At 41.6% G+C, this 27,061-nt stretch overlaps 1 protein-coding gene across 1 annotated transcript in view; it reads left to right on the forward strand.

Moving 5' to 3' along the window:
* Positions 1–27,061, forward strand: part of LOC117507641 (inositol 1,4,5-trisphosphate receptor type 1-like) — a 535,403-nt gene that overhangs the window by 266,697 nt on the left and 241,645 nt on the right. Inside the window, exons 37-38 of the mRNA XM_034167459.1 lie at positions 1,633–1,781; positions 8,696–8,807. Of these exons, the coding sequence (XP_034023350.1) occupies positions 1,633–1,781; positions 8,696–8,807 (261 nt within the window). The remainder of the gene's footprint in view (positions 1–1,632; positions 1,782–8,695; positions 8,808–27,061) is intronic.

Below are 27,061 nucleotides of genomic sequence, written 5' to 3' on the forward strand. Positions count from 1 at the left end.
TGGACATTGTCACGGGAACAGGCCCACTGACGGCATGAGGAATGCTGGATGACCCGTGCCTGCAGTGCAAATGTCTGCATGGACTTATCATATGCATTTTCTTTTCTTTTTGTTATGATGTGTTGTTTGAATTCCTGTTTTATGTTTTTTCAACTCTGTAAAACTTTGTAAAACCTTGTAACTGTTAGAATGGCCTAAACAGTTGGTCACCCCTCTCAGTCTGCTCTGCTTGAGGTTTCTTCCTGAGTGTCATCAGAGGGAGCTGCCTGTGTGCTTACTCTCTGGGTTAGTAAGGTTAGACCTTAGTTGTGTGAAGCACCTTGAAGCAGCTTTGTTGTGATTTGGTGCAATATAAATGAAAATAAATTGAAATTGAAAATAAATCCAATGAACAAATTCTTCTCCGAAAACCATATCTAATAATGCTTGTTCAAGAATTATCCAGTCGACTCTGTTGGGAAAGTGTAGTGACACGGACCCACAACAGGGGGCGCAAATGAACGGTCAATAGATGAGCCAAAAAGTAACAATTTAATGTTGTGAAGGTGCACAACGAATATACAGACAATCTCAGAATATGATTACAGTCAATCCACAAAGGTGACGTGTGGGCAGGCTCGAGGATAGAAGACATCTGTCCTGAGAAGAGCCGGAACCACACGATTTCCGCCGCCACCGAACCTGGTGAATACTGGAGCCGCCAAGTCCCGAATTCCCAGGTGATCACCGTCCCCGACTGTCGGATCTGGTACTGCTGGCGAAGAACAAAGACAGTCTAGTGTGGGTGTGTGTACACCCAGTAACAACAGCGGTGGGAATGCCACCTCCACCTCTAACACAATATTCTGCAGAGTACCGCAGTGATTCCTCAGGGGAAAAGAGTGCCGTCCACCACTCACTCAGCTTCCACAGACAGAGGGACCGGTACTCCTGCAAACACTCACAATATACAGATTATATTGTAAAACACAAACGGCTGAGTCTATTACCTCCAAAGAAGTACGATATCTCGGCAATGAGGTGGAGATGACGTCTGGGTTTTATGGAGTGCGATGATGAAGAATGAGTGACAGCTGTCAGGAATTAATGAGTGACAGCTGTCACTCCCGGCTGTGTCCGTGGCGGCAGCGCCCTCTCGTGCCTGAAGCCCGCACTTCAGGCAGGGCGCCCTCTGGTGGTGGGCCAGCAGTACCTCCTCTTCTGGCGGCCCACACAACAGACTGTCGAATGCTTTCTCAATGTCTAGGCTGAAAAGGATTGGTGGATGTTTATCGTTTACCTTTTTATCTCCACGTGTGGTCTCTCAGGTTTTGGAAAACTACAGACAATTTTAATGTCCTGCCGTGTGAACCAGGCTTAACACAGATTTAGACAGATTTGTGAACAATATTTGAGAGAAATAGGTCATTTGTGTATATAGAAAATGTTTTGGGTCTTTGAGTTCAGCTCATAAAAAAATGGGAGCAAAAACAAAAGTGTTGCATTTATATTTTTGTTGAGTGTACTTAATTTATCTGGGCTTGTCCTAGTGAAATTTCTAATAAAGTCGTTTGTACACATAATCCTAATACTTTTCATGGTGATATGACATTTTCAAGATCAATTTCTGTCTGTATGTCTGTGTGTCTGTAGGACATAGTGTCAGCTTTAGAGGATCGTCTCAGGCCATTGGTCCAGGCCGAGCTCTCAGTCCTGGTAGATGTACTGCATCGTCCAGAATTGCTTTTCCCCGAGAACACAGATGCTCGGAAGAAATGTGAAAGCGGAGGATTCATATCAAAGTAAGTCTGAACTTTGAACTACCAGGTTGTCATCATTGTTCCTTGACTAAAGTTGAACCATTTTCCATGTGATAGGTGTGTAGTGAAATTAAATAATTTAATGATTATTTGGGATTAAATGTTGAGATGAATGGAACCTCACACGGCGGCACCAATTATATGTAGCAGAAATACTAAATTGCCACACACCGAGGCAACAAGCTGTAGTAAGTATAATTATTAAGATCCTAAATTGGATTAAATTGGACTGGACTGCATCAGCGGGTCACCAAATTAGCAATTTTAGGATTTAATAATTATTTGGATCAAATGGGCAGACCAGAAATGTAAGGAATTTGAGTATTAAGCTTTATTAATCTTTATTATTATATGGCTGTGACACTACACGCGCTCTGATTGGCCGATTACCGGTTGGATATTTTCCCATATTGGACCGGTTTCCATGACAATCAGTCTGAAACGCGTCTTTTCTTTGGAAACCAGAAGCTAATAACGCGATTAGAAAAAGCAAGTTTGTTTTGACATTTTTTTTAAAGCCATAGGAACTTTAATCTAAACATTATTACTTAATCAGTCTCAAATCATTAATCAGTCTGAAATACGAAAGTCGTAACTTCTACGATACGATTGACCAACAGTTTCCACCTGAACACAATAAAAACCACCGCAGGAATATTTACATTTTATTTACACATATACAAGAAAGATGAACAGTTGGCAGGGGTGGTGGCCAAGTGGTTAATGTGCTTGGTTTCAGTTCAGAAGGTCCCGGGTTCAAATCCCACCCCTGCCACACTTCTCCATATAATGTGGAGTTGCGCCAAGAAGGGCATCCGGCGTAAAACCTGTGCCAATTCAACATGCAGTTCCACCTTGGATTTGCTGTGGTGACCCCGAGTGCAAACAAGGGAGCAGCCGAAGGGTCTTACTTACAAGAAAGATGAACAGTTTACTGGCATTTTGAGTATGTGAACAATGATTAAATAGTTTTATTATGGACTTATTTGTTACTCATGAAAATAAGTGAAATACCTGAAATAAGTTTAAGGAATTAAGTAAATAAATCTGCTTTGAATTTAGTGATGAATTTTGAAGCCAGTTATTATTAAATAAATATGTTTAAAGTCACTTTGCATCCATTGACAGCAAAACCCTTGCTGGAACTTTTAACAGATACTTAGCTGGTCTGTTGAAGAGGTGGTTCAGATGAACCGTCCGTCCGATTCCTTGTGGTAGGCCTTTGCGACCAGAGTCTGCGGTTGAACCACTGGTTTTCCCCGGTGACCCCAAGGCGTCAGTGTCAGCTGGGCTTGCCAGAGGTGCTTGGCAGGTCCGCCGTAGACTTTTTCGACCCAAGAGGTGAAGATGTTTGAAGATGTTTTCAAAGGACAAGTTGGGACAAGCCCAGCTGTCCACAGTTTCTCTTATACTCACTCGACTGGTAAGCACTGAAAGCCGAGATAGGCATGTCCCAACTTGTCCTTTAACACTCCGAAACGGAGGTGTTCCTTTGTCTCGCTCCATCAGCGAATCGGTCGTGACGCGCGAAGCCTCCGCGCGGCTTTCCATGACAAAATCTCTTGTTAAAAGTGAAATCTGCCGGAAAATGGCTGATGTCCAGCTCTTGTGATAACCAGAGATATTGCACACGACGATCCCGGCTCCACACAGCGATCTGTTTAGAAATGATGTGGTGGTTTCTGCCTCTCGATGGTGGCTCAGAGCGTGGCGTGCCGGGCGCCATTGTGGGCAGTTAAAGCTGTAGTAACACTCCTTATTCTCTGTGAAGCCCGTAAAATTTTCACCGAAAGCCAGATAAATTTTTCGAATGGTTTCCAGCTGCCAGTCTCTAACAGTTTCTGAAAAAATTCTGATGGAAAAAAAAGCCCAAATCATTCCGCCATTTCCTCGCAATGAAACAACAACGAGAGGGGTGGACCAGTGCTCACTCAAAGCCTGCCCACAGGCGAATGACGCAACCGACAGACGTGGAAAAACTCACGCATGCGAACGAAGGTTCAAGCTTGGCTGACGTAAAAACATATGAATCAAATCCATATATTTTTTGCATAAAATAAAAAGGTCGGCTTCTTTTCTCACAGACCTCGTACGTCATTAAAACTCCACCCATTCAGGTGTGTGGAAATTAACGTCAGAACACTTTATGTGCAAGGAGACACAGATGAGGATTAAATATTTAAAAACATTAACTATGTTATTAGACTTTGTTCTAAATACTTTTAAATTAATATAATTGTTGGGAAAGTGTAGTGACACGGACTCACAACAGAGGGCGTAAATGAACGGACAATGAAAGAGTCGAATATGAACACTTTACTGTTGTGAAATGAGCACAACCACAATACAGAGGACTACAGAATTTTGCAAACAGTCAATCCACAAAGATGACGTGTGGGCAGGCTCGAGGATAGAAGACGTCTGTCCTGAGAAGAACCGGAACCACACAATTTCCTCCGCCACCGAACCGGGAGAATACTGGAGCCGCCAAGTCCCGAGTGCCCAGGTGGCCACCGTCTCCGAGTGTCGGATCTGGTACTGCTGGTGAGGAGCAGAAACAATAAGATGTGGGTGTGTGTACACCCAGTAACAACAATGGTGGAAATTCCACCTCCACCTCAAATCACACACTCGTGCAGCTCCTGTTTAACCACTTATCTGGTTGGGGTGTGAGGCGAAGCCGTCGCTAATCACACCAAACGCCAATCCAGCAGATAAGGAAACACCACAGGAAAACGGCTGCAAAAAGAGCTCAGATTATTTGTCAGAGTTGACTACAGCTGAGAAGTTACCTTAACAAGTCGAAGATATCTTGGCAACGAGGTGGAGATGACGTCCGGGTTTTATGGAGTAGTATGATGAAGTGAAGATGGGTGACAGCTATCATGAGATAATGAGTGACAGCTGTCTCATTAGGCCCTCTCCAGCCTGAAGCCCGCACTTCAGGCAGGGCGCCCTCTGGTGGTGGGCCAGCAGTACCTCCTCCTCTGGTGGCCCATACAACAATATTATTAAAGTTACTTAAATACATCCTAAACGAACCACTGATTAAAACAAAATGTTTAACCATCAAAGTATTAATAGTTCATGAATTACATTAACATAAACCATGTTATAAAAGGAACACATGTCGGATTAAATGGAATATATGCAAAGCATTTTGCTTGAATAAACCTACAAGAAAACAGAACTTTCATATGCAGAAAAAATAATGTTTTTTGCACTGAACAAAGAGGTGGTGTTCTTCACTGAGATCTGTAGGATAAACTGGTTGTCAAGGCTCTGAGTTTATGGTTGCCTTATTTTGGAAGAGACACTCTCGCTGGTCTGGGAAGCTTCTCTGGCTTGACGTGAGGCAATTATAATGTCCCATAATTTACACTGGCTGGAATTTCACTGATAAACAGATTTCAAGGACCACTTTGAGAAGCTCTAAATTAGAGACCCTGGACAGCGCAGCTGGAGGGAGTTTTCCATGAGATGTTTTAGTCTGGAGACCAGGAATTTCAGGGCAAAAGGTGAAACAACATTCTTCTCTCAGTTGAAACCTCAGGTTTTGGTTGAGAAAACATTAATGTATGTTATTTGGTGTCAATCGAAGTCAGAGTTGTTACAGGTGCTATCCTTCAGGCAAGCACTACAAATGTATTATTCAACTTTATCCAATGATATAGTGTTGCTAAAAGCAAAATCACAAAATATTGTATGTGTGTTGTTCCTGCCATAAAGCAGATCGCCATGAGAGTGTATTTGGTATTAGTAAAAATAAATAAATAAAGAATATACAGTATATAGTATAATATATAGTATATAGGAATGGAATATTGTTGAATTCAGATGTAATGTGCCAAGCCGGGTTTATTTCAAACTCACTACTGAAAAATATTGTTCAAAATGATTCATTTTTAGTAAATGAACCTATTTAAGGAAGACAAGAATCAGTTATGTCATTCATTTTTTATCATCTGAATCTGTTGTTTTGGTTGTGGTGCACATAATTAGCTGCTACACATCAAACTAATTTATTGCGTTGATCAAATCAAATCAATTTTATTTATATAGCGCCAAATCACAACAACAGTTGCCCCAAGGCGCTTTATATTGCAAGGCAAAAGCCATACAATAATTACAGAAAATGGACAAAACGACCCCCTATGAGCAAGCACTTGGCGAAAGTGGGAGGGAAAAACTCCCTTTTAACAGGAAGAAACCTCCAGCAGAACCAGGCTCAGGGAGGGGCAGTCTTCTGCTGGGACTGGTTGGGGCTGAGGGGAGAGAATCAGGAAAAAGACATGCTGTGGAAGAGAGCAGAGATCAATCACTAATGATTAAATGCAAAGTATTGCATACAGAGCAAAAAGAGAAAGAAACACTCAGTGCATCATGGGAACCCCCCAGCAGTCTAAGTCTATAGCAGCATAACTAAGGGATGGTTCAGGGTCACCTGATCCAGCCCTAACTATAAGCTTTAGCAAAAAAGAAAGTTTTAAGCCTAATCTTAAAAGTAGAGAGGGTGTCTGTCTCCCTGATCTGAATTGGGAGCTGGTTCCACAGGAGAGGAGCCTGAAAGCTGAAGGCTCTGCCTCCCATTCTACTCTTAAAAACCCTAGGAACAACAAGTAAGCCTGCAGTCTGAGAGTGAAGCGCTCTTTTGGGGTGATATGGTACTAAGAGGTCCAGAAGATAAGATGGGACGTGATTATTCAAAACCTTATAAGTAAGAAGAAGAATTTTAAATTCTATTCTAGAATTAACAGGGAGCCAATGAAGAGAAGCCAATATGGGTGAAATATGCTCTCTCCTTCTAGTCCCCGTCAGTACTCTAGCTGCAGCATTTTGAATTAACTGAAGGCTTTTCAGGGAACTTTTAGGACAACCTGATAATAATGAATTACAATAGTCCAGCCTAGAGGAAATAAATGCATGAATTAGTTTTTCAGCATCACTCTGAGACAAGACCTTTCTAATTTTAGAGATATTGCGCAAATGTAACACCATGTTTCTAAGATTTGTGGGGCCAAGTACAATAACTTCAGTTTTATCTGAATTTAAAAGCAGGAAATTAGAGATCATCCATGTCTTTATGTCTGAAAGACATACCTGCAGTTTAACTAATTGGTGTGTGTCCTCTGGCTTCATGGATAGATAAAGCTGGGTATCATCTGCGTAACAATGAAAATTTAAGCAATGCTTTCTAATAATACTGCCTAAGGGAAGCATGTATAAAGTGAATAAAATTGGTCCTAGCACAGAACCTTGTGGAACTCCATAATTAACCTTAGTCTGTGAAGAAGACTCCCCATTACCTGACTGAAACTCTTCAAATAGACCATTCCTCTGTAGATGATCAGTTATCTGTTTTACAACTACCCTTTCAAGAATTTTTGATAGAAAAGGAAGGTTGGAGATTGGCCTATAATTAGTTAAGATAGCTGGGTCAAGTGATGGCTTTTTAAGTAATGGTTTAATTACTGCCACCTTAAAAGCCTGTGGTACATAGCCAACTAATAAAGATAGATTGATCATATTTAAGATCGAAGCATTAATTAATGGTAGGGCTTCCTTGAGCAGCCTGGTAGGAATGGGGTCTAATAGACATGTTGATGGTTTGGAGGAAGTGACTAATGAAAATAACTCAGACAGAACAATCGGAGAGAAAGAGTCTAACCAAATACCAGCATTACTGAAAGCAGCCAAAGATAACGATATGTCTTTGGGATGGTTATGAGTAATTTTTTCTCTAATAGTTAAAATTTTATTAGCAAAGAAAGTCATGAAGTCATTACTAGTTAAAGTTAAAGGAATACTCGGCTCAGTAGAGCTCTGACTCTTTGTCAGCCTGGCTACAGTGCTGAAAAGAAACCTGGGGTTTGTTATGTGTCGGACGCAGCTCGGAGAACCGACCAGCGTTTGAAGGACCCAGTATGAAATAAGCAGAGCACGGTACAAAGGCTAACTGAATTTAATACATAACAGTGATGTGATACAAAACAACAAAAGAGTGTGCGGTCTGGCGTGGTGGTGATACGGTGCGCTCCCAGCAGCGCTAACGGTCCGGAGCCAGAAGCCGTTCGGACCCAAGGACCCCGCCGACACCCCCCAGGTGGCCGCAACAAACCGAGTCTGTGAAAGAAGGAACCATTATGTGAGTCCACACTCTACACACAGAGAGACCACTCAAAGGTGTACATAAACAGCAAACACTTCCTGGCTTAATTACTAATCAGCTTCCCAACCTGCAGGCATGGAACATCCAGTTCACAAAACTCCACTGCAGTGGAAGCCGATACATGACTAACGTACAGCTCAATATAATAAGGTGTGAGGGACACCACATTTACTGACTGTATAAACGTTAGTCACAAAATCTAACGTACCTCAGGAAGTGTGCTGACGAGCGTGAGACCTCACCCCCTCCTCTTTCACAGACCGTGCATCAAACCCTGGATGTTCTCTGCATCCACTGATGATGAGATGGCTCCCGAGACGACGATCTCACCCGTCTGGTCACAGGGTCGGGGTCTCTGGCAAATACACACTGTATACTCCAGTCTTAAATGCCACCATGTTCCAATCCATATAGATGCACCACAGCTGTGAGTCCTGACGAGCCGCAGGTGATCAGGGTGAGGTCCTGATAACCTCAGCAACACAGCCACTCAGTCCCAAATGCAAGCCACCTGGAAGGAAAAACAAAAGACAGAAACAAAAGGCAGCCAGGCCCCCCAGCCATACAACAGGGTTGTTCTTATTTTCTTCAATTAGTGATGAGTAGTAAGATGTCCTAGCTTTACTTAGGGCTTTTTTTATAGAGCAACAGACTCTTTTTCCAGGCTAACAGGTGATCACAGGACTCATGTGCTTTGCTTGATGTGTTTTTAATCTTCTGTAATCAGACTGATCAAACATACAAAGCACTTGCTGGAGGAGAATGAGGAGCGCCTGTGCATCAAAGTGCTGCAGACGCTGAGGGAGATGATGTCCAAAGACCGTGGCTACGGGGAAAAGGTACCTGCCCTGCTTCTGTTTTTTGCCAGTCCTTGCATCACATGACACAAAACTCTACAATGACAGTACAGTATGTCGACATTACGCTCACACTAGTACTTGAACAGGGCACTAATAAAAAAAACAAACATAAGAAATGCTGAGCATTTGTTGAATTGAATATTCATTATTTGTTTCTTGTTTTGAAATTATTGTCTTTTGAATGTCCAGGTTTTATGTTTGACAACACTGGAACATGTGAGACCTTATAGTCTAATACTGGACACATATTCATGACTTGGCTTTATTTCCTGGCAGTGGTCCCAAAACTTTTTAGTCCCTCATGGTGGTTAGTGGTTGGTTGAAGCCATTTGTTGTCAAACAACTGTGTTTACTCTTTTTAAATCACAATGACAGCAGAAACTACCCAAATGACCCAGATCAAAACATACCATGTATTGCCACCTTGAACATCAATGACAGCTTGGAGTCGTTTGTGGTAGTTGTGGACGATGCTCTCTGATGGTAAACCTGCCACTGAGAAGAAGTTATAGTGTTATGTGGCTGTGATTGGAGAAATTGTGCACAGTACAAGCTTTGCATTTTGTATCACCAGTTATACAGCTTCATGATGAAGTGGTATAGAGGAGGATTTTCTTTAAAAAAAAGACCTGAAAGTTTAGCTACAAATTGCCAATAGGTACATCTGAGGTGGAAGCCGAGATTTGATCTGTTTTAGTGAAAGAATATCCTTCTCTGCTTTACTCTATTATGTAGCTAAGAGTGGTGATGCAAAATGCAGAATTTGCACTGTGCAGAGACAGCGGCACTAACAAAAAGACAGGAGGCAGAGCTGGAAGTGAAAGAGCTGAAGATGTTGTGATTCTCTTTGTGAGTGACGACAATAGACAGGATTAGGAATGAACATATCAGTGGGACAGCTCAGGTGGGACGGTTTAGAGACAAAGTCAGAGGTGAGATTGAGATGGTTTGGACATGTGTAAAGGAGGGACCCAGGGTATATATAGAGAAGGATGCTGAGGTTGGAGCCAAAGAGGGAGGCCAAAGACGAGGTTTATGGATGTGGTGAGGGGGAACATGCTGGTGGTTGGTGTGACAGAGAAAGATACAGAAGACAGGTTGAGATGGTAACGATTTATCTGCTGTGGCAACCGCTAACGGGAGCAGCTGAAAGGAAAATAAGATAACAACAAATGACAAAAATCTAACCTGTGACGACAGTTGTCAGGAAAAGCTCCGTCAGGCATTCTTGATTTCAGGAAGAAACTTCCAAGAGTTAAGTTCCATAACCAAGTGTGAGTCCGTGTGAGCATTTGCCCTTGTCTACTGCCAGAAAAGCAGGGCAAGAACAGTTCCTTGGATTGTATCACATATTTGCAATGGCAAGACAGAGAACTCCAACTCAGCAAACCACAATGAAGGTAAGTGAAAACAAACATGTTGTCATTTTCACAGCAGAAATAATTCTTGGTCAAAAATACAGGCAGATGTGAGGAACATGGGTGATCAGTCCAACAGGCAACAGTCTTTCAGAGGGAATAGCAAGCAGATTATCCAGAATACCGACATTAGGTTAGTGCACAGAAATCTATCATATAACTCATACTCAACCCACAGACCTGCTCCAAAGACCTACAACATGATCTTGCTGCACATAGTGTCTCTGTGCATCGTTCAACTGAACAGTGGACTTTGCACAAAGAGATGCTGTATGATGCTGTAATACAGAGGAAGCCTTTTCTGCGTACACAAATAGAGTCACTTGAGGTATGCTAAAGCACATTTGGACAAGCCAGCTTCATTTTGGAATAAGGTGCTGTGAACTGATGAAACTAAAATTGAGTTATTTGAACATAACAAGGAGCGGTATGCATGGCTGAAAAAGAACACAGCATTCCAAGAAAAATGCTTGCTACCTACAGTAAAATTTGGAGGTGGTTCCATCATGCGGTGGGGCTGTGTGGCCAGTGCAGGTACTGGGAATCTTGTTAAAGTTGAAGGTCACATGGATTCCAGTCAATATCAGCAGATTCTTGAGAATAATGTTCACGAATCAGTGACAAAGTTGAAGTTGCACTGTGGCACTGTGGCTGGATCTTTCAACAAGACAACAACCCTAAACACTGCTCAAAATCTACTGAGGCATTCATGCAGAGGAACAAGTACAATGTTCTGGAATGGCCATCTCAGTCCCCAGACCTGAATATTATTGAAAATCTGTGGTGTGATTTTAAGTGGACTGTCCATGCTCGGAAACCAACAAACCCGAGATGTTTTGTAAAGAAGAATGGTCCAAAATACCTTCAGCCAGAATCCAGACTCTCATTGCAAGCTATAGGAAGCATTTAGAGGCTGTTATTTCTGCAAAAGGAGGATCTACTAAATATTGATGTATTTGTATGATGTACTGTTGGGGAGCCCAAATTTATGCACCTGGCTAATTTTGTTTAAAGAATTATTGCACACTTTCTGTAAGTCCTATAAACTTCATTTCACTTCTCAAATATCACTGTGTTTGTCACCTATATGATATATTACTGATCCAAACAACCAATGATTTTTAAAGGAAAATCTAGGAAATCATCAGGGGTGCCCAGAACTTTAACATACAACTGCACATGCAATTATCTGTTCCAGATTGGATTATTGCAAAGCTCTGTTACTGGTTAATGCTGCATTTACACATAACGACAACAAGTCACGAATGCCACGAAGTACACATTCTTGGCCGCTGATCACGAATGTGATGATTCGGGGCAGAGGTGTCAGGAGTCCTCAGGAACTGCTGCAACCTGTTACCACACGTTACGATTAATGGCACTTGTTGCTGGAGAATTATCAGGAACCATTACACACGGTCAAGAATAATGTTCCGGGTTGTTGCCCACTCTGGTACGCTATTGCGTGTTACAGCGCATCATCAAGTTCTGTCACGTTATGAACGAGGTGAATTGTCTCCACACACACCCATATTCATCCAACCGAATTCAGATCGTTCCAGTTTTTCAGAAGAACTTTGTGACTGCATGCGTAGTTGGGCTCGGTGCCATGGAGTGGCACAGAGAGGAGGAGGAGACGGACAGAGCCAGATGTGTGGCTTCATGCGGCTCTCGTCTCACACGTTTTCCCAAACATCAGGCACATGCAGCAGGTGGAACACCTGCAGGAGCGCGCTGAAGAGCACTGAAATGAGACTGATTCGTGGCGCGCAGTGAAATGTGACGCCACGTTACAAGTCGTGTCAAAACTTGACAGTTTCCATGTCACTTCGTAATAATGCGTGACAGTTTGGGCTCCAAGAACCATCACAGGAACCACTATGAACATTGTCACATTCTATTAAGGATCACTACTCATCAAGACGGATCAACATGACCTCCACGACGTGAGACGAAATGAGGGTGGTGTGTGACATTCGTGGAAGATTTTTTGACAGGCAAAAACATGCTCCACGAATATCAAGAATATCACGCACCAACACGCACTATTAAGAAACCTTTTCAGATGCATTAAGTCACATTAAGAATGTCAGGAATGTGTCACGAATGACAGAAAAATGACATTCGTAACGCCTCTTGCTTATGTGTAAATGCACCATTACCACAGTCCAGCATTAGGGGTCTTCAATTGGTTCAAAATGCTGCTGCCAGACTTTTGACACAAAGCAGAAAGTTTGACCACATTACATCCATTTTGGCTTCCCTTCACTGGCTTCCTGTCTTTGCGAGATCGGATTTTAAGGTTCTGTTACTGGCCTATAAAATTCTTCATGGGCTGGAACCGCCCTACCTGCCTGACCTCGTTGAGCCTTACGTACCGACTCGGGCCCTGCGTTCACAGGGTGCAGGACTTCTTTGTGTTCCTAGGGTGAAAAAAGTTGCGGATCACAGAGCTTTTTATCATGCCCCTGCTCTTTGGAACAATCTTCCTGCACAAATCAAGCACTCGGATTCTATGGAGACTTTTAAGTCAAGACAAGACTCATTTGTTCTCCCTGTTTTATCATTAGTATATTAAGATATTATGTGTTTTTATTCTTTTTATTTTTTTTGTGGTTTTGCTCTTTTTTATGTTTTTAATCTTTTTATCTTTTTTGTGTTGTCTTTTTTAATTATGTCATGTGAAGTGCCTTGAGGCTACCTTGGTGTAATTTGGTGGTATATAAATTAATAAATTTGAATTTGAATTTGTGCCACGGCCGAGGGGCAGCACAAAATCATCACCCATGTTGAACCCTGGCCGAATGACACAATCAAGGCAGCCTTCACACCAGTGGCTGAATGCCGGGCGAGTGGCCATTCGACCCACTCTCAGTTGGAGTCCGCCAGAGTCCAGGTGCCACCCATGAACATCCAACACCACTCGCGGGGCACTTAGAGAAGGCAAGCCATTCATGCAGCCAGCACAAAAGTAGAGAGCAGGCAGACCAGTTTCGAGCTGGCTGCGCGAATGGCCCCATGTATTCTAAATGCCCCCATGAGTGTGCCATTGCTGAGCAACTCAAATGGTGCGTGTGAGTGCCCCCCCCCCCCCATAACACAAATGGCATGCAATTGTGCGTGTCCCCCTTCCACACCATGAGCCTGTAATCGAGGTGCGGCTGAGGTTGCGAAGGCTTGAATGGTGGCTGCAGTGCCACCTCTCTGCAGTTTCTGTCCCCCCTGCCATCCCCCCAGTACCCCATCCTTGTAGAGACGGTGCCTGCTCCTAGACCACTAACCAGTAAAAATCTATTTAAGCATAAAAATTCAAAAAGAACCTTCAACTGCACCACAGACTAAAACAGTTAAATGTTGTCTATTAAATATTAGGTCTCTCTCTTCTAAGTCCCTGTTAGTAAATGATATAATAATAATTATAATAATTGATCAACATATTGCTTTATTCTGCCTTACAGAAACCTGGTTACAGCAGGATGATTATGTTAGTTTAAATGAGTCAACACCCCCGACTCACAGTAACTGTCAGAATGCTCGAAGCACGGGTCGAGGAGGAGGATTAGCAGCAATCTTCCACTCCAGCTTATTAATTAATCAAAGACCCAGACAGAGCTTTAATTCATTTGAAAGCTTGACTCTTAGTCTTGTCCATCCAAATTGGAAGTCTCAAAAACAAGTTTTATTTGTTATTATCTATCGTCCACCTGGTCGTTACTGTGAGTTTCTCTGTGAATTTTCAGACCTTTTGTCTGACTTAGTGCTTAGCTCAGATAAGATAATAGATTATAGTGGGTGATTTTAACATCCACATAGATGCTGAGAATGACAGCCTCAACACTGCATTTAATCTATTATTAGATTCAGTTGGCTTCGCACAAAATGTAAATGAGGCCACCCACCATTTTAACCGCACTTTAGATCTTGTTCTGACATATGGCATAGAAATTGAAGACTTAACAGTATTCCCTGAAAACCTCCTGTTGTCTGATCATTTCTTAATAACATTTACATTTACTTTAATGGACTACCCAGCAGTGGGGAATAAGTTTCATTACAGTAGAAGTCTTTCTGAAAGCGCTGTAACTAGGTTTAAGGATATGATTCCTTCTTTGTTATGTTCTTCAATGCCATATACCAACACAGTGCAGAGTAGCTACCTCAACTCTGTGAGTGAGATAGATTATCTCGTCAATAGCTTTAAATCCTCATTGAGCACAACTTTGGATGCTGTAGCTCCTCTGAAAAAGAGAGCCTTAAACCAGAAGTGCCTGACTCCGTGGTATAACCCACAAACTCGCAGCTTAAAGCAGATAACCCGTAAGCTGGAGAGGAAATGGCGTCTCACTAATTTAGAAGATCTTCATTTAGCCTGGAAAAAGAGTCTGTTGCTCTATAAAAAAGCCCTCCGTAAACCTAGGACATCTTACTATTCATCACTAATTGAAGAAAATAAGAACAACCCCAGGTTTCTTTTCAGCACTGTAGCCAGGCTGACAAAGAGTCAGAGCTCTATTGAGCCGTGTATTCCTTTAACTTTAACTAGTAATGACTTCATGACTTTCTTTGCAAATAAAATTTTAACTATTAGAGAAAAAATTATTCATAACCATCCCAAAGACATATTGTTATGTTCGGCTGCCTTCAGTAATGCTGGTATTTGGCTAGACTTTTTCTCTCCGATTGTTCTGAGTTATTTTCATTAGTTACTTCCTCCAAACCATCAACATGTCTATTAGACCCCATTCCTACCAGGCTGCTCAGGGAAGCCCTACCATTAATTAATGCTTCGATCTTAAATATGATCAATCTATCTTTATTAGTTGGCTATGTACCACAGGCTTTTAAGGTGGCAGTAATTAAACCATTACTTAAAAAGCCATCACTTGACCCAGCTATCTCAGCTAATTATAGGCCAATCTCCAACCTTCCTTTTCTCTCAAAAATTCTTGAAAGGGTAGTTGTAAAACAGCTAACTGATCATCTGCAGAGGAATGGTCTATTTGAAGAGTTTCAGTCAGGTTTCAGAATTCATCATAGTACAGAAACAGCATTAGTGAAGGTTACAAATGATCTTCTTATGGCCTCAGACAGTGGACTCATCTCTGTGCTCATCCTGTTAGACCTCAGTGCAGCTTTTGATACTGTTGACCATAAAATTTTATTACAAAGATTAGAGCATGCCATAGGTATTAAAGGCACTGCGCTGCAGTGGTTTGAATCATATTTATCTAATAGATTACAATTTGTTCATGTAAATGGGGATTCTTCTTCACAGACTAAGGTTAATTATGGAGTTCCACAAGGTTCTGTGCGAGGACCAATTTTATTCACTTTATACATGCTTCCCTTAGGCAGTGTTATTAGAAAGCATTGCTTAAATTTTCATTGTTACGCAGATGATACCCAGCTTTATCTATCCATGAAGCCAGAGGACACACACCAATTAGTTAAACTGCAGGAATGTCTTTCAGACATAAAGACATGGATGACCTCTAATTTCCTGCTTTTAAATTCAGATAAAACTGAAGTTATTGTACTTGGCCCCACAAATCTTAGAAACATGGTGTCTAACCAGATCCTTACTCTGGATGGCATTACCCTGACCTCCAGTAATACTGTCTTGGAGTCATTTTTGATATGGATATTTCCTTCAGTGCGCATATTAAACTAATATGTTGGACTGCTTTTTTGCATTTGCGCAATATCTCTAAAATTAGAAAGGTCTTGTCTCAGAGTGATGCTGAAAAGCTAATTCATGCATTTATTTCTTCTAGGCTGGACTATTGTAATTCATTATTATCAGGTTGTCCTAAAAGTTCCCTGAAAAGCCTTCAGTTAATTCAAAATGCTGCAGCTAGAGTTCTGACAGGGACAAGAAGGAGAGAGCATATCTCACCCATATTGGCCTCTCTTCATTGGCTTCCTGTTAATTCCAGAATAGAATTTAAAATTCTTCTTCTTACTTATAAGGTTTTGAATAATCAGGTCCCATCTTATCTTCGGGACCTCTTAGTACCATATCACCCCAATAGAGCGCTTCGCTCTCAGACTGCAGGCTTACTTGTAGTTCCTAGGGTTTGTAAGAGTAGAATGGGAGGCAGAGCCGTCAGCTTTCAGGCTCCTCTCCTGTGGAACCAGCTCCCAATTCAGATTAGGGAGACAGACATCCTCTCTACTTTTAAGATTAAGCTTAAAACTTTCCTTTTTGAAAAAGCTTATAGTTAGGGCTGGATCAGGTGATCCTGAATCATCCCTTAGTTATGCTGCTATAGACTTAGACTGCTGGGGGATTTCCCATGATGCACCCAGTGTTTCTTTTTATTCACCTATTTTTGCTCTGTATGCACCACTCTGCTTTTAATCATTGGTGATTGATCTTGGCTCTCTTCCACAGCATGTCTTTTTCCTGATTCTCTCCCCTCAGCCCCAACCAGTCCCAGCAGAAGACTGCCCCTCCCTGAGCCTGGTTCTGCTGGAGGTTTCTTCCTGTTAAAAGGGAGTTTTTCCTTCCCACTGTCGCCAAGTGCTTGCTCATAGGGGGTCGTTTTGACCGTTGGGGTTTTTCTGTAATTATTGTATGGCTTTTGCCTTACTATATAAAGCGCCTTGGGGCAACTGTTTGTTGTGATTTGGCACTATATAAATAAAATTGATTTGATTTGATTTGACATAAAATTTTAGACTGGATGCCATTTGAAATCAAGCAGAGAGGGAGCAGATCATGGCCTATGGCCAGTGACTGCATTCCTCAGCTGTTTGCACCACTTCTGCTGATCACTGATAGAGTCCAATCCTTTTTAAGCTTTTAATGTTACAGTTAAAATATTGGACTTTAAATTGGACTTTGAACATGTGCTACTAGCCGGCTAGTTGCTCTCCATCCTGAGCCTGCACTGCCTGGCAGCTCGCTGCTCTCCACCTTGGGCCTGCACTGTCTGGCTGCTAGCCGTTTCTCCTTCCTGGGCCTGCACTGTCTGGCTGCTAGCCGTTTCTCCTTTCTGGGCCTGCACTTCCTGATTGCTAGCTGTTTCTCCTTCCTGGGCCTGCACTGTCTGGCTGCCAGCCATATTGCCACCCTGGGCCTTCACTGCCTGGCTGCTAGCTGTTCTCTAACCTGGGCCTGCACTGTCTGGCTGCTAGCTGTTCTCTACCCTGGGCCTGCACTGCCTGGCTGCTAGCTGTTCTCTAACCTGGGCCTGCACTGTCTTGAAGCTAGCTGTTCTCTACCCTGGGCCTGCACTGTCTGGCTGCTAGCTGTTTCTCCACCCTGGGCCTGCACTGCCCGGCTGCTAGCCGTCTCCACCCTGGGCCTGCATTGTCTGGCTGCTAGCTGTTTCCCTACCCTCGGCCTGCATTGTCTAGCTGCTAGCTGTTTCTCCACCCTGTGCCTGCACTGCCTGGCTGCTAGCAGTCTCCACCTTGGGCCTGCACAGCCTGGCTGCTAGCCATCCCCCACTTTTGGCCTGCACTGCCTGGCTGCTAGGCCTCCCCCACCCTGGGCCTGCACTACCTGGCTGCTAGCTCTTGACTGCAATTCCCATACCAATATTGCTGATCTTAACTGGTATGACTTTCAATTTAAATATGCATTTATCAGGTGCATTGTTGTGCCTTCTGCTCATTTGTCATAATTCTTATAATAGTCATGATGAATTGTTTATATTTAATTTTGGAGATACCGAGTGCGCATGTTTTTGAAGATATCCGAGTTGATGTGAATTATGATCATAACAAATCAACTGTCCCTATGTAAAAAATGCCAATATCAAAATTGGGAAGTCTCTGTGTCTTGCAGCCTAGGATCATGAATCAACTCCTTATGCCGCGTTCACACCGGACGACATGCGAGTGACGGCGACGTCCCATGTAATCCATATGGAAGGATGCGTTGTGACGCCACAAAAGCCCAAGCCACGCAATGCGACACGATGGATGCAAATGAAACGATTTTGAGCGATTAGTGCATTTGTGACGCGTTATCGTGTGGCATTGCCCTCCTCCCCAAGTTGAAAAATCTAAACTTTTTCATCTTGTCACATCGCAATGACCAATCAGGGACTGGATATGTAGTGACGTGGAGATGTCTGGAGTTTATACTTGATGTGGACATGTCCTGCCTCTGGCATCCAGCCTGTGAGCAGGACTTATGTCCCTTTTGTCCTTTATTTCACTGAAGGGAGAGCGAGCAGCAGCAGCACCGCAGCAGCGGCAGCAGCGGCAGCAGCCAGTTTTTTTGTTCATGTGCGCATGCAAACGAATCGTCCGTGAAGATTATTTTATTTATTAACTACACAGATGTATAATAAAACAAATGGTGACTGGTTTATAACACAATTATGACAGAGTTTGAGGGGAGAGTGAGCAGCAACAGCGCAGCAGCAGCAGCAGCAGTGCAGCAGCAGCAGCAGCCAGTTTTTTATTTTTTTTTAATTGGTCACATGTGCGCGCACGAACAGGACAGGAGGTCCTCAGACTGTGCCCTGGAGAAGCGGAAGTACCGCTGAAAGCGGCCGTCATCCATTATTATTATTATTTGCTGCAGCTCCTGCAGCAAATAATGAAACTCCCCGAATTGGGAACGTCTCATGAGGATGATGTGAACCCAGGGATGGAGCCGCTGGTGACATTTGTCAGGTTTCCACAACAAATAGAGCACAGCAACTCACTCCGTGTAACCAAGGTCGTTGACTTGACGGCGAGCAGAATGGAAGCTCCAACTATTTGATGACGCATTGGGGCAAACTTTCGCAGCGAAAGCAGAGCAACACACTGGGCGATGGTGGCACGTCCATCGCCAGGCGAGGGATGCGAATTTGTGGCGTCGCGTGGCATCCGGTGTGAACGCGGCATCAGTCTTTCGATCTTATATAATTGTTTTTCACTTAATAAAACCTCTATTATTTTTTTCAATTGATGTTCTGTCTAAAAACACAATCCCCAATCATTCTGGAAACCAAAGACGACTAATTTTTCTGTTACTTTTATTATCTGGAAACATACAACCAAACCGTGGTCCAGAGGTTCAAACCCCATCTGACTTTAAGTCCTTATCTGGCCTTAAAATAATTCATCTTAATGTTTGCAGTCTTTTACCTAAAATTGACCAAGTTAGAATCTGGGTAAAGTCAACAGGAGCAGAAACTTGGCTAAACAAATCTGTATCTGATCATGATGTTTGCATAAATGGTTTTCACATCTATCGTGTTGACAGATCAGCTAAAGGTGGGGGGATTGTCATTTATATAAACTCATCCCTTCATGTAAATTTGTTACAAGCTGAATCCCTTTGTAAACAATTTGAACATTTAGCATTAAGGGTTGAAATTACCAAGGGTTTATATGTAAATGTTGTGGGATGCTATAGGCCTCCTTCTGCCACCTCAAATGTACTTCAGTCACTAAAGGATTTTTTTATTTAAGCTTGATTCAAATGAAATTATAGTAATTGGAGACATAAACTGGGATTGACTTAGTCCTAATTCTGATGATTTCAAAACTGTATGTGATCAATTAAATTTAACACAATTAATTGTACCCCATACTTGTCCAAATAATAAGTGTCCTTTAAAGTCAACATTGATTGATTTGGTTTTAACAAATGTCCCACATAAATACTGTTCAACTGGGTTTTTTTTTTTTTGCAATGATCTCAGTGACCACTGTATTGTGGCCACTGTTAGAAATAGCAAAATGGATGAAAGGAAACCACAAAATATTATAAAAAGAGATTTAAAGCATTTTAATGAACAGGCGTTTTACCATGACCTTTCTGAGTGCCAGTGGAACAGAATTAACCTCATTCCAGATGTTGAAAACAGCTTGGTAATTTTTTTTATGAGTGTTTCATGGCTATTGTTACTAAGCATGCCCCCTTTAAGAAATTTAAAGGTAGAGATAATCTTTGGTTTACACCAGATTTGGCAAATGCTTTGCATGAGAGGAACTTAGCCTGGGCAGAAGCAAGGAAAACTGGTTTAAAATGTGATTTGGATATTTTCAGAAAGTTAAGAAATAAATGTTCCTCCCGAATTAAAAATGCCAAGTCCTAATTTAACTTGTCAGCTACAACTGACAGTCTCAATGACCCTAAAAAGTTTTGGAAAACCATAAAATTTCTTACTGCTGAAAATAACTCACAGGTCTTGCCAAATTACATTGTCCATAACACATGAAATATTTATGACAAAGTTGAAATGTTAAATTGTTTCAACCAACATTTTATTTTCTCTACACCTTCTATAAACTGGAGCAATCCTGTGACTGCACATAAGCAATCCTCTAATGCATCAACATTTAGTTTCCAGCCTTTTAATTTGTGTCAAGTCTATAAAGCACTAAAATCATTAGATGCACGTAAATCACAAGGACCTGACTTAATTGATCCATACTTTCTAAAAAGAAAAAAGAAGAAAGACTAGAAGGGTGGAAATGAGAGTGGGGACTTTGAATGCTGGTAGTATGACTGGTAAAGGGAGAGAGCTGGCTGATATGATGGAGAGGAGAAAGGTAGACATATTGTGTGTGCAAGAGACCAAGTGGAAGGGAAGTAAGACCAGGATCATCGGCGATGGGTACAAGTTGTTGTACCATGGTGAGGACAGGAAGAGAAATGGTGTTGAGGTCATTTTAAAGGAAGAGTATGTTAAAAGTGTGTTGGAGGTTAAGCGAGTGTCTGACAGTGTGATGAGTGTGAAGTTGGAAATTGAAGGGGTGATGATGAATATCATCAGTGCATATGCCCCACAGGTAGGTTGTGAGATGAAGGAGAAAGAAGATTTCTGGAGTGTGTTAGATGAGGTGGTGGAGAGTGTTCCCAAGCATGAAAGAGTATTGATAGGAGCAGACTTCAATGGGCATGTTGGTGAAGGGAACAGAGGTGATGAGGAAGTAATGGGTAGATATGGTATCCAGGACAGATGGTAGTTGATTTTGCAAAAAGAATGGAAATGGCTGTGGTGAATACCTACTTTAAGAAAAAGGAGGAGCACAGGATAACATATAAGAGTGGAGGAAGGTGCACACAGGTGGACTACATTCTTTATAGGAGATGCAAGCTAAAAGAAATCAGAGACTGTAAGGTGGTGGCAGGAGAGAGTGTTGTTAGACAGCATAGGATGGTTGTTTGTAGGATGACTTTAGAGGTAAAGAAGAAGTAGAGAGTGAGAGCTCAACAAAGGATCAGATGGTGGAAGCTGAAGGAGGACGACTGTTGTGTAAAATTTAGCGAGCAGGTGAGAGAAGCACTGGTTGGAGAGGAAGCAGTTTTGGACAACTACAAAAATACTGCAAATGTGGTGAGGGAGACAGCTAGGACAGTACTGGGTATGACGTCTGGACAGTGGAAGTAAGACAAGGAGACTTGGTAGTGGAATGAAGAGGTCCAGGAAAGCATAAGGAGAAAGAGGTTGGTGAAAAAGTTTTGGGATTGTCGGAGAGATGAAGAAAGTAGACAGGAGTACAAGGAGATGCGGCGTAAGGTGAAAGAGAAGTGGCAAAAGCGAAGGAAAAGGCATATTGCGAGCTGTAGAAGAAGTTGAATAGTAAGGAAGGAGAAAAGGACTTGTACCGATTGGCCAAACAAAGGGACCGAGCTGGAAAGGATGTGCAGCAGGTTAGGGTGGTAAAAGATGCACATGGTAATGTGCTGACAACTGAGGAGTGTGTGCTGAGAAGGTGGAGGGAATATTTTGAAGAACTGATGAATGAAGAAAATGAGCGAGAGAAAAGGCTGGATGGTGTGGTGAGAGTAAATCAGGAAGTACAAGAGATTATTAAGGAAGAAGTGAGGGTTGCTATGAAGAGGATGAAGAGTGGAAAGGCAGTTGGTCCAGATGACATTTCAGTGGAGGCATGGAAATGTCTAGGAGAGATGGCAGTAGAGTTTCTAACCAGATTGTTTAATAAAATCTTGGAAAGTGAGAGGATGCCTGAGGAGTGGAGACGAAGTGTGCTGGTTTCTATTTTCAAGAACAAGGGTGATGTGCAGAGCTGCAGTAACTACAGAGGCATAAATCTGATCAGCCACAGCATAAAGTTATGGGAAAGAGTAGTAGAAGCTAGGCTTAGAAAACAGGTGAAGATCTGTGAGCAGCGATATGGTTTCATGCAGAGAAAGAGCACTACAGATGCAATGTTTGCTCTGAGAATAGTGTTGGAGAAGTACAGAGAAGGACAGAAAGAGTTACATTGTGTGTTTGTGGACTTAGAAAAAGCTTATGATAGGGTGCCAAGAGAAGAGCTGTGGTATTGTATGAGGAAGTCTGGCGTGGCAGAGAAGTATGTTAGGGTAGTGCAGGACATGTACAAGAATAGTGTGACAGCGGTGAGATGTGCAGTCGGAATGACAGACTCATTCAAGGTGGAGGTGAGATTACACCAAGGATCAGCTCTGAGTCCTTTCTTGTGTGCAGTGGTGATGGACAGGTTGACGGATGAGATCAGACAGGAGTCCCCATGGACTATGATGTTTGCAGATGACATTGTGATCTGTAGTGAAAGTAGAGAGCAAGTTGAGTCTAGTCTGGAGATGTGGAGATATGCTTTGGAGAGAAGGGGAATGAAAGTCAGTAGAAGCAAGACTGAGTACATGTGTGTGAATGAGAGGGAGCCCAGTGGAATAGTGCAGTTACAAGGAGTAGAAGTAGTGAAAGTAGATGAGTTTAAATATTTGGGGTCAACTGTTCAAAGTAATGGAGAGTGTGGTAAAGAGGTGAAGAAGAGAGCACAGGCAGGGTGGAGTGGATCGAGAAAGGTGGCAGGAGTGATTTGTTGCTATGTTGTACGGTTTAGAGACGGTGGCACTAGCAAAAAGACAGGAGGCAGAGCTGGAGGTGGCAGAGCTGAAGATGTTGAGATTCTCTTTGGGAGTGACAAGAATGGACAAGATTAGGAATGAACATATCAGAGGGACAGCTCAGGTGGGACGGTTTGGAGACAAAGTCAGAGAGGCGAGATTGAGATGGTTTGGACATGTGCAGAGGAGGGACCCAGGGTATATAGGGAGAAGGATGCTGAGGTTGGAGCCACCAGGCAGGAGGAGAAGAGGAGCAAAAGAGGAGGTTCATGGATGTGCTGAGGGAGGACATGCAGGTGGTTGGTGTGACAGAGGAAGATACAGAGGACAGGGTGAGATGGAAACGATTGATCTGCTGTGGCGACCCTAACGGGAACAGCCGAAAGACAAAGAAGAAGAATAAATGAACAGCTGAAAGATTTTTTTGTATTTCAACAAAATTTTATGCAAATTCCACTCAGGTTTTAGGAAAGGTCATAGTACCATAACAGCAACATTGAAGGTGATCAATGATATCTCGACAGCTCTTGACAATAAGCAATATTGTGCAGCACTTTTCATTGATTTGTCAAAAGCTTTTGATTCTGTAAATCATATTTTACTCAAAGAGAGATTGATCAATATTGGACTGTCTAAAAAGGCAGCTGGATGGATCTGTAATTATCTCACTGAGAGGTCCCAATATATAATATTTGTTCTAATATTCTTTCATTAACTAAAGGAGTGCCCCAAGGCTCTGTTTTGGGGCCATTCCTATTTACTATCTATGTGAACAATGTTGGCCAGGATCTTGTGGGCACCAATTACCATTTTTACGCTGATGATATGGTTACCTACAGTTTTGCAAAAACTCTTAGTGCTAGTGTTTTTACATTACAAAATGCTTTTAACATAGTTCAAAACATGTTTCTACAACTGGATCGTTCTTTAAATGCAAATAAGAGCAAGTTGATGCTATTTTCAAAAACAAAGAGCAGTCTGCAGATAAGTCCTCCAATTGTCACTCTTCAAGGGATAGAAATCGAAAGAGTTAAATCTTTTAAATATTTAGGTATTTTAATTGATGACAGTCTTAGCTTTAAAGGACATGTTGAACATTTGGTTAGGAAATTGAGGTTGAAAATTGTTTTTTACTTCAGAAATAGGCTATGTTTTTCCTATGTTTTCAATAGGCCAGTTTAAACTTTTGCTCAAAGGTTTGGAAACGAAAGCCATGGATTGTAAATGTTTTTAAAGTGTCTTAACAAATTCATAAGACTATTTAAAGTGTCCCTGCCACACCATGATGTTTTTACATATTCTTGAAGAATAAAAAAAGCTTTTTCCACGTTGTCTTTGTTTTTTACCATAAAATTACACTGAACAAGGATTTAGATGTTTCGTTACACATCTGAGAATTTGAATTTACTGTCTCCGAGTTGACCTACTTTTTCGCTGTGACGGATGTGACGTCATTCGAGTAAATGTGTCGCAGAGCGGCTCTGTTTACCAATACGGCAGACACGTAGGGCGAAGGCATAATGAGCGATTATAGTGAAGATTTAAGTGACGTATCGATTGTTTTTGAAGAAGATGAAGTTTCTGATGAAGAGATTAACGCTGTAAATAATGAGCGGCTCCAAACCGTGTATGTTCCAACCGATCGCGACAGAAAGAGGATGTGAAGCGCAGCTGTCAGGGGATGACAACAACAAACAGCACTGTGGATGAGGATGTAAGCTGCTTACAAAACACAGAATGGTTTGTTCACTCATCACCTTTTCTTATAAATGATCATTTATTCCTGGCACGGTGTGTTTGTGTATGAAAAAAATTATTTGAGCAGCACAGCGTGCTTAAATTCAGGAGTTTGTTCTACAATCACTGAAAATAAAATTTCTGTACATTCTGTATATATTTAATCATTTATAAGTCAGTTTCTTGTGATTGCTAATTCTTCACTTTTTATTCAAAGCAAATGATTGCAAATCTTTATCTGAAATGCTGTAGACCCACATGGGATGGGAAAAAAGATTTCTAAATAAAAGAAAATTCTATATCTGTTGTCAAATTTTATCAGGCATAATATTGTAGAAAAATGTTTATGCTAAATGGAGACTTTCCTGTCTAAAATACACATACAGAACATCTGTAATCATAAATTGATTCACATCTAATCTACTTTGAATGAACATAAATCTGAACAAAAAACAGGCTGTTCAGTTTACATGCATATGTATATTTGGAAAACACAAAAATGTCAATGTTCTGTTTTTTTTCAGGTGTTCATGTGAACACAGTCAGCCGATGCCACTCGTGATCGTGTCTCGCTGTTGCAGGGAGTGGCACACTATGCCTACGTGATGCTCCACAGTACGAGTCAGTACATGAAATAGAAAGTTTCATTTACATGGTTTATAGAAAAAAGTGAAAAATATTCAAATACAAAAAGAATGAACTGTAGTTTTGAATATCAATCCATGCTATTTTTTTTGTTGCAGAAAGTATCATCATATCGCATACAAGTATCGGCAATTTGTGCGGTTGTGCTGGGGACACTTGGGAAGGCACAGAAGGTTGCCACTAACAGCTTGTGTTGTATTCAAAATAAGGAGTACTTTTCCATCACCATCATCCGACTAAACTGGCTTCCAGTTTCCTCCTCTGGAGTGACGGGTCGGGCTCATCAGTGGTACCTGGTCCACTTGGCAGCATCAGTCTCAGCTTTGTCCGTTCACGTTGGCTGCTCAGTGGAGGAGGATCATTGGTGGGGATTTCTGGTTGGTTTGGTGTTTTGCAGATCTGAAGAATCTCTTTTGCTAAGTCACTCACATAGACTGAATAAAATGTTTTTTAACAAATTGTAAAACACTTCTCATTTGAATGAAACAATGTTAAACTTATGTGAAAATTGTGTTTTTATTCATTTTATCATGCTATATAAAAATATACAAATAACAATGTTTTTTTTTTCATTTTCCACATATCACATGTTGGATATGTGGCTAACTTTCTCACTGTGAATCTCCTCTTTTCCACTAAGGAAAGTATATTCTGAACCTTGGTCTCTCTTGCTTTGTCTGCTTTTGTTGTCTCCCTGCATTTTCATTAAAATAAAGGGTTGCCACAAAAGTCCTAAAACAGAAGTTAAAACAAAATTAATAATAATAATAAAAAGCTTATACATAACAAAATGCTGTTTGAAAGTTAGGGTGTTATTGAGATAACATAGACAACTTACCTGCAAAGCTGACCCTGATATGAGAAGGAGACTCGATCACGATGGCATCGGCTGACTGTGTTCACATGAGCACCTGAAAAAAACAGAACATTGACATTTTTGGTGTTTTCCATATATACATATGCATGTAAACTGAACAGCCTGTGTTTTGTTCAGATTTATGTTCATTCAAGTAGATTAGATGTGATACAATTTATGATTACAGATGTTCTGTATGTGTATTTTAGACAGGAAAGTCTCCATTTAGCATAAACATTTTCTACAATATTATGCCTGAATAAAATTTGACAACAGATATAGAATTTTCTTTTATTTAGAAATCTTTTTCCCATCCCATGTGGGTCTACAGCATTTCAGATAAAGATTTGCAATCATTTGCTTTGATAAAAAGTGAAGAATTAGCAATCACAAGAAACTGACTTATAAATGATTAAATATATACAGAAATGTACAGAAACTCTTATTTTCAGTGATTTTAGAACAAACTCCTGAATTTAAGCACGCTGTGCTGCTGAAATAAATTTTTTTCATACACAAACACACCGTGCCAGGATTAAATGATCATTTATAAGAAAAGGGGTGAGTGAACAAACCATTCTGTGTTTTGTAAGCAGCTTATATCCTCATCCACAGTGCTGTCGTCTCCTGACAGCTGCGCTTCACATCCTCTTTCTGTCGCGTTCGGCTGGAAACAATACCGGTTTGGAACCGCTCATTATTTACAGCGTTAATCTCTTCATCAGAAACTTCAGCATCTTCTTCAAAAACAATCGATATGTCACTTAAATCTTCGCTTTAATCG

This window comes from Thalassophryne amazonica, chromosome 3 (genome assembly GCF_902500255.1).
Source record: "Thalassophryne amazonica chromosome 3, fThaAma1.1, whole genome shotgun sequence".
In the NCBI taxonomy this organism is placed as follows: Eukaryota; Metazoa; Chordata; class Actinopteri; order Batrachoidiformes; family Batrachoididae; genus Thalassophryne; species Thalassophryne amazonica.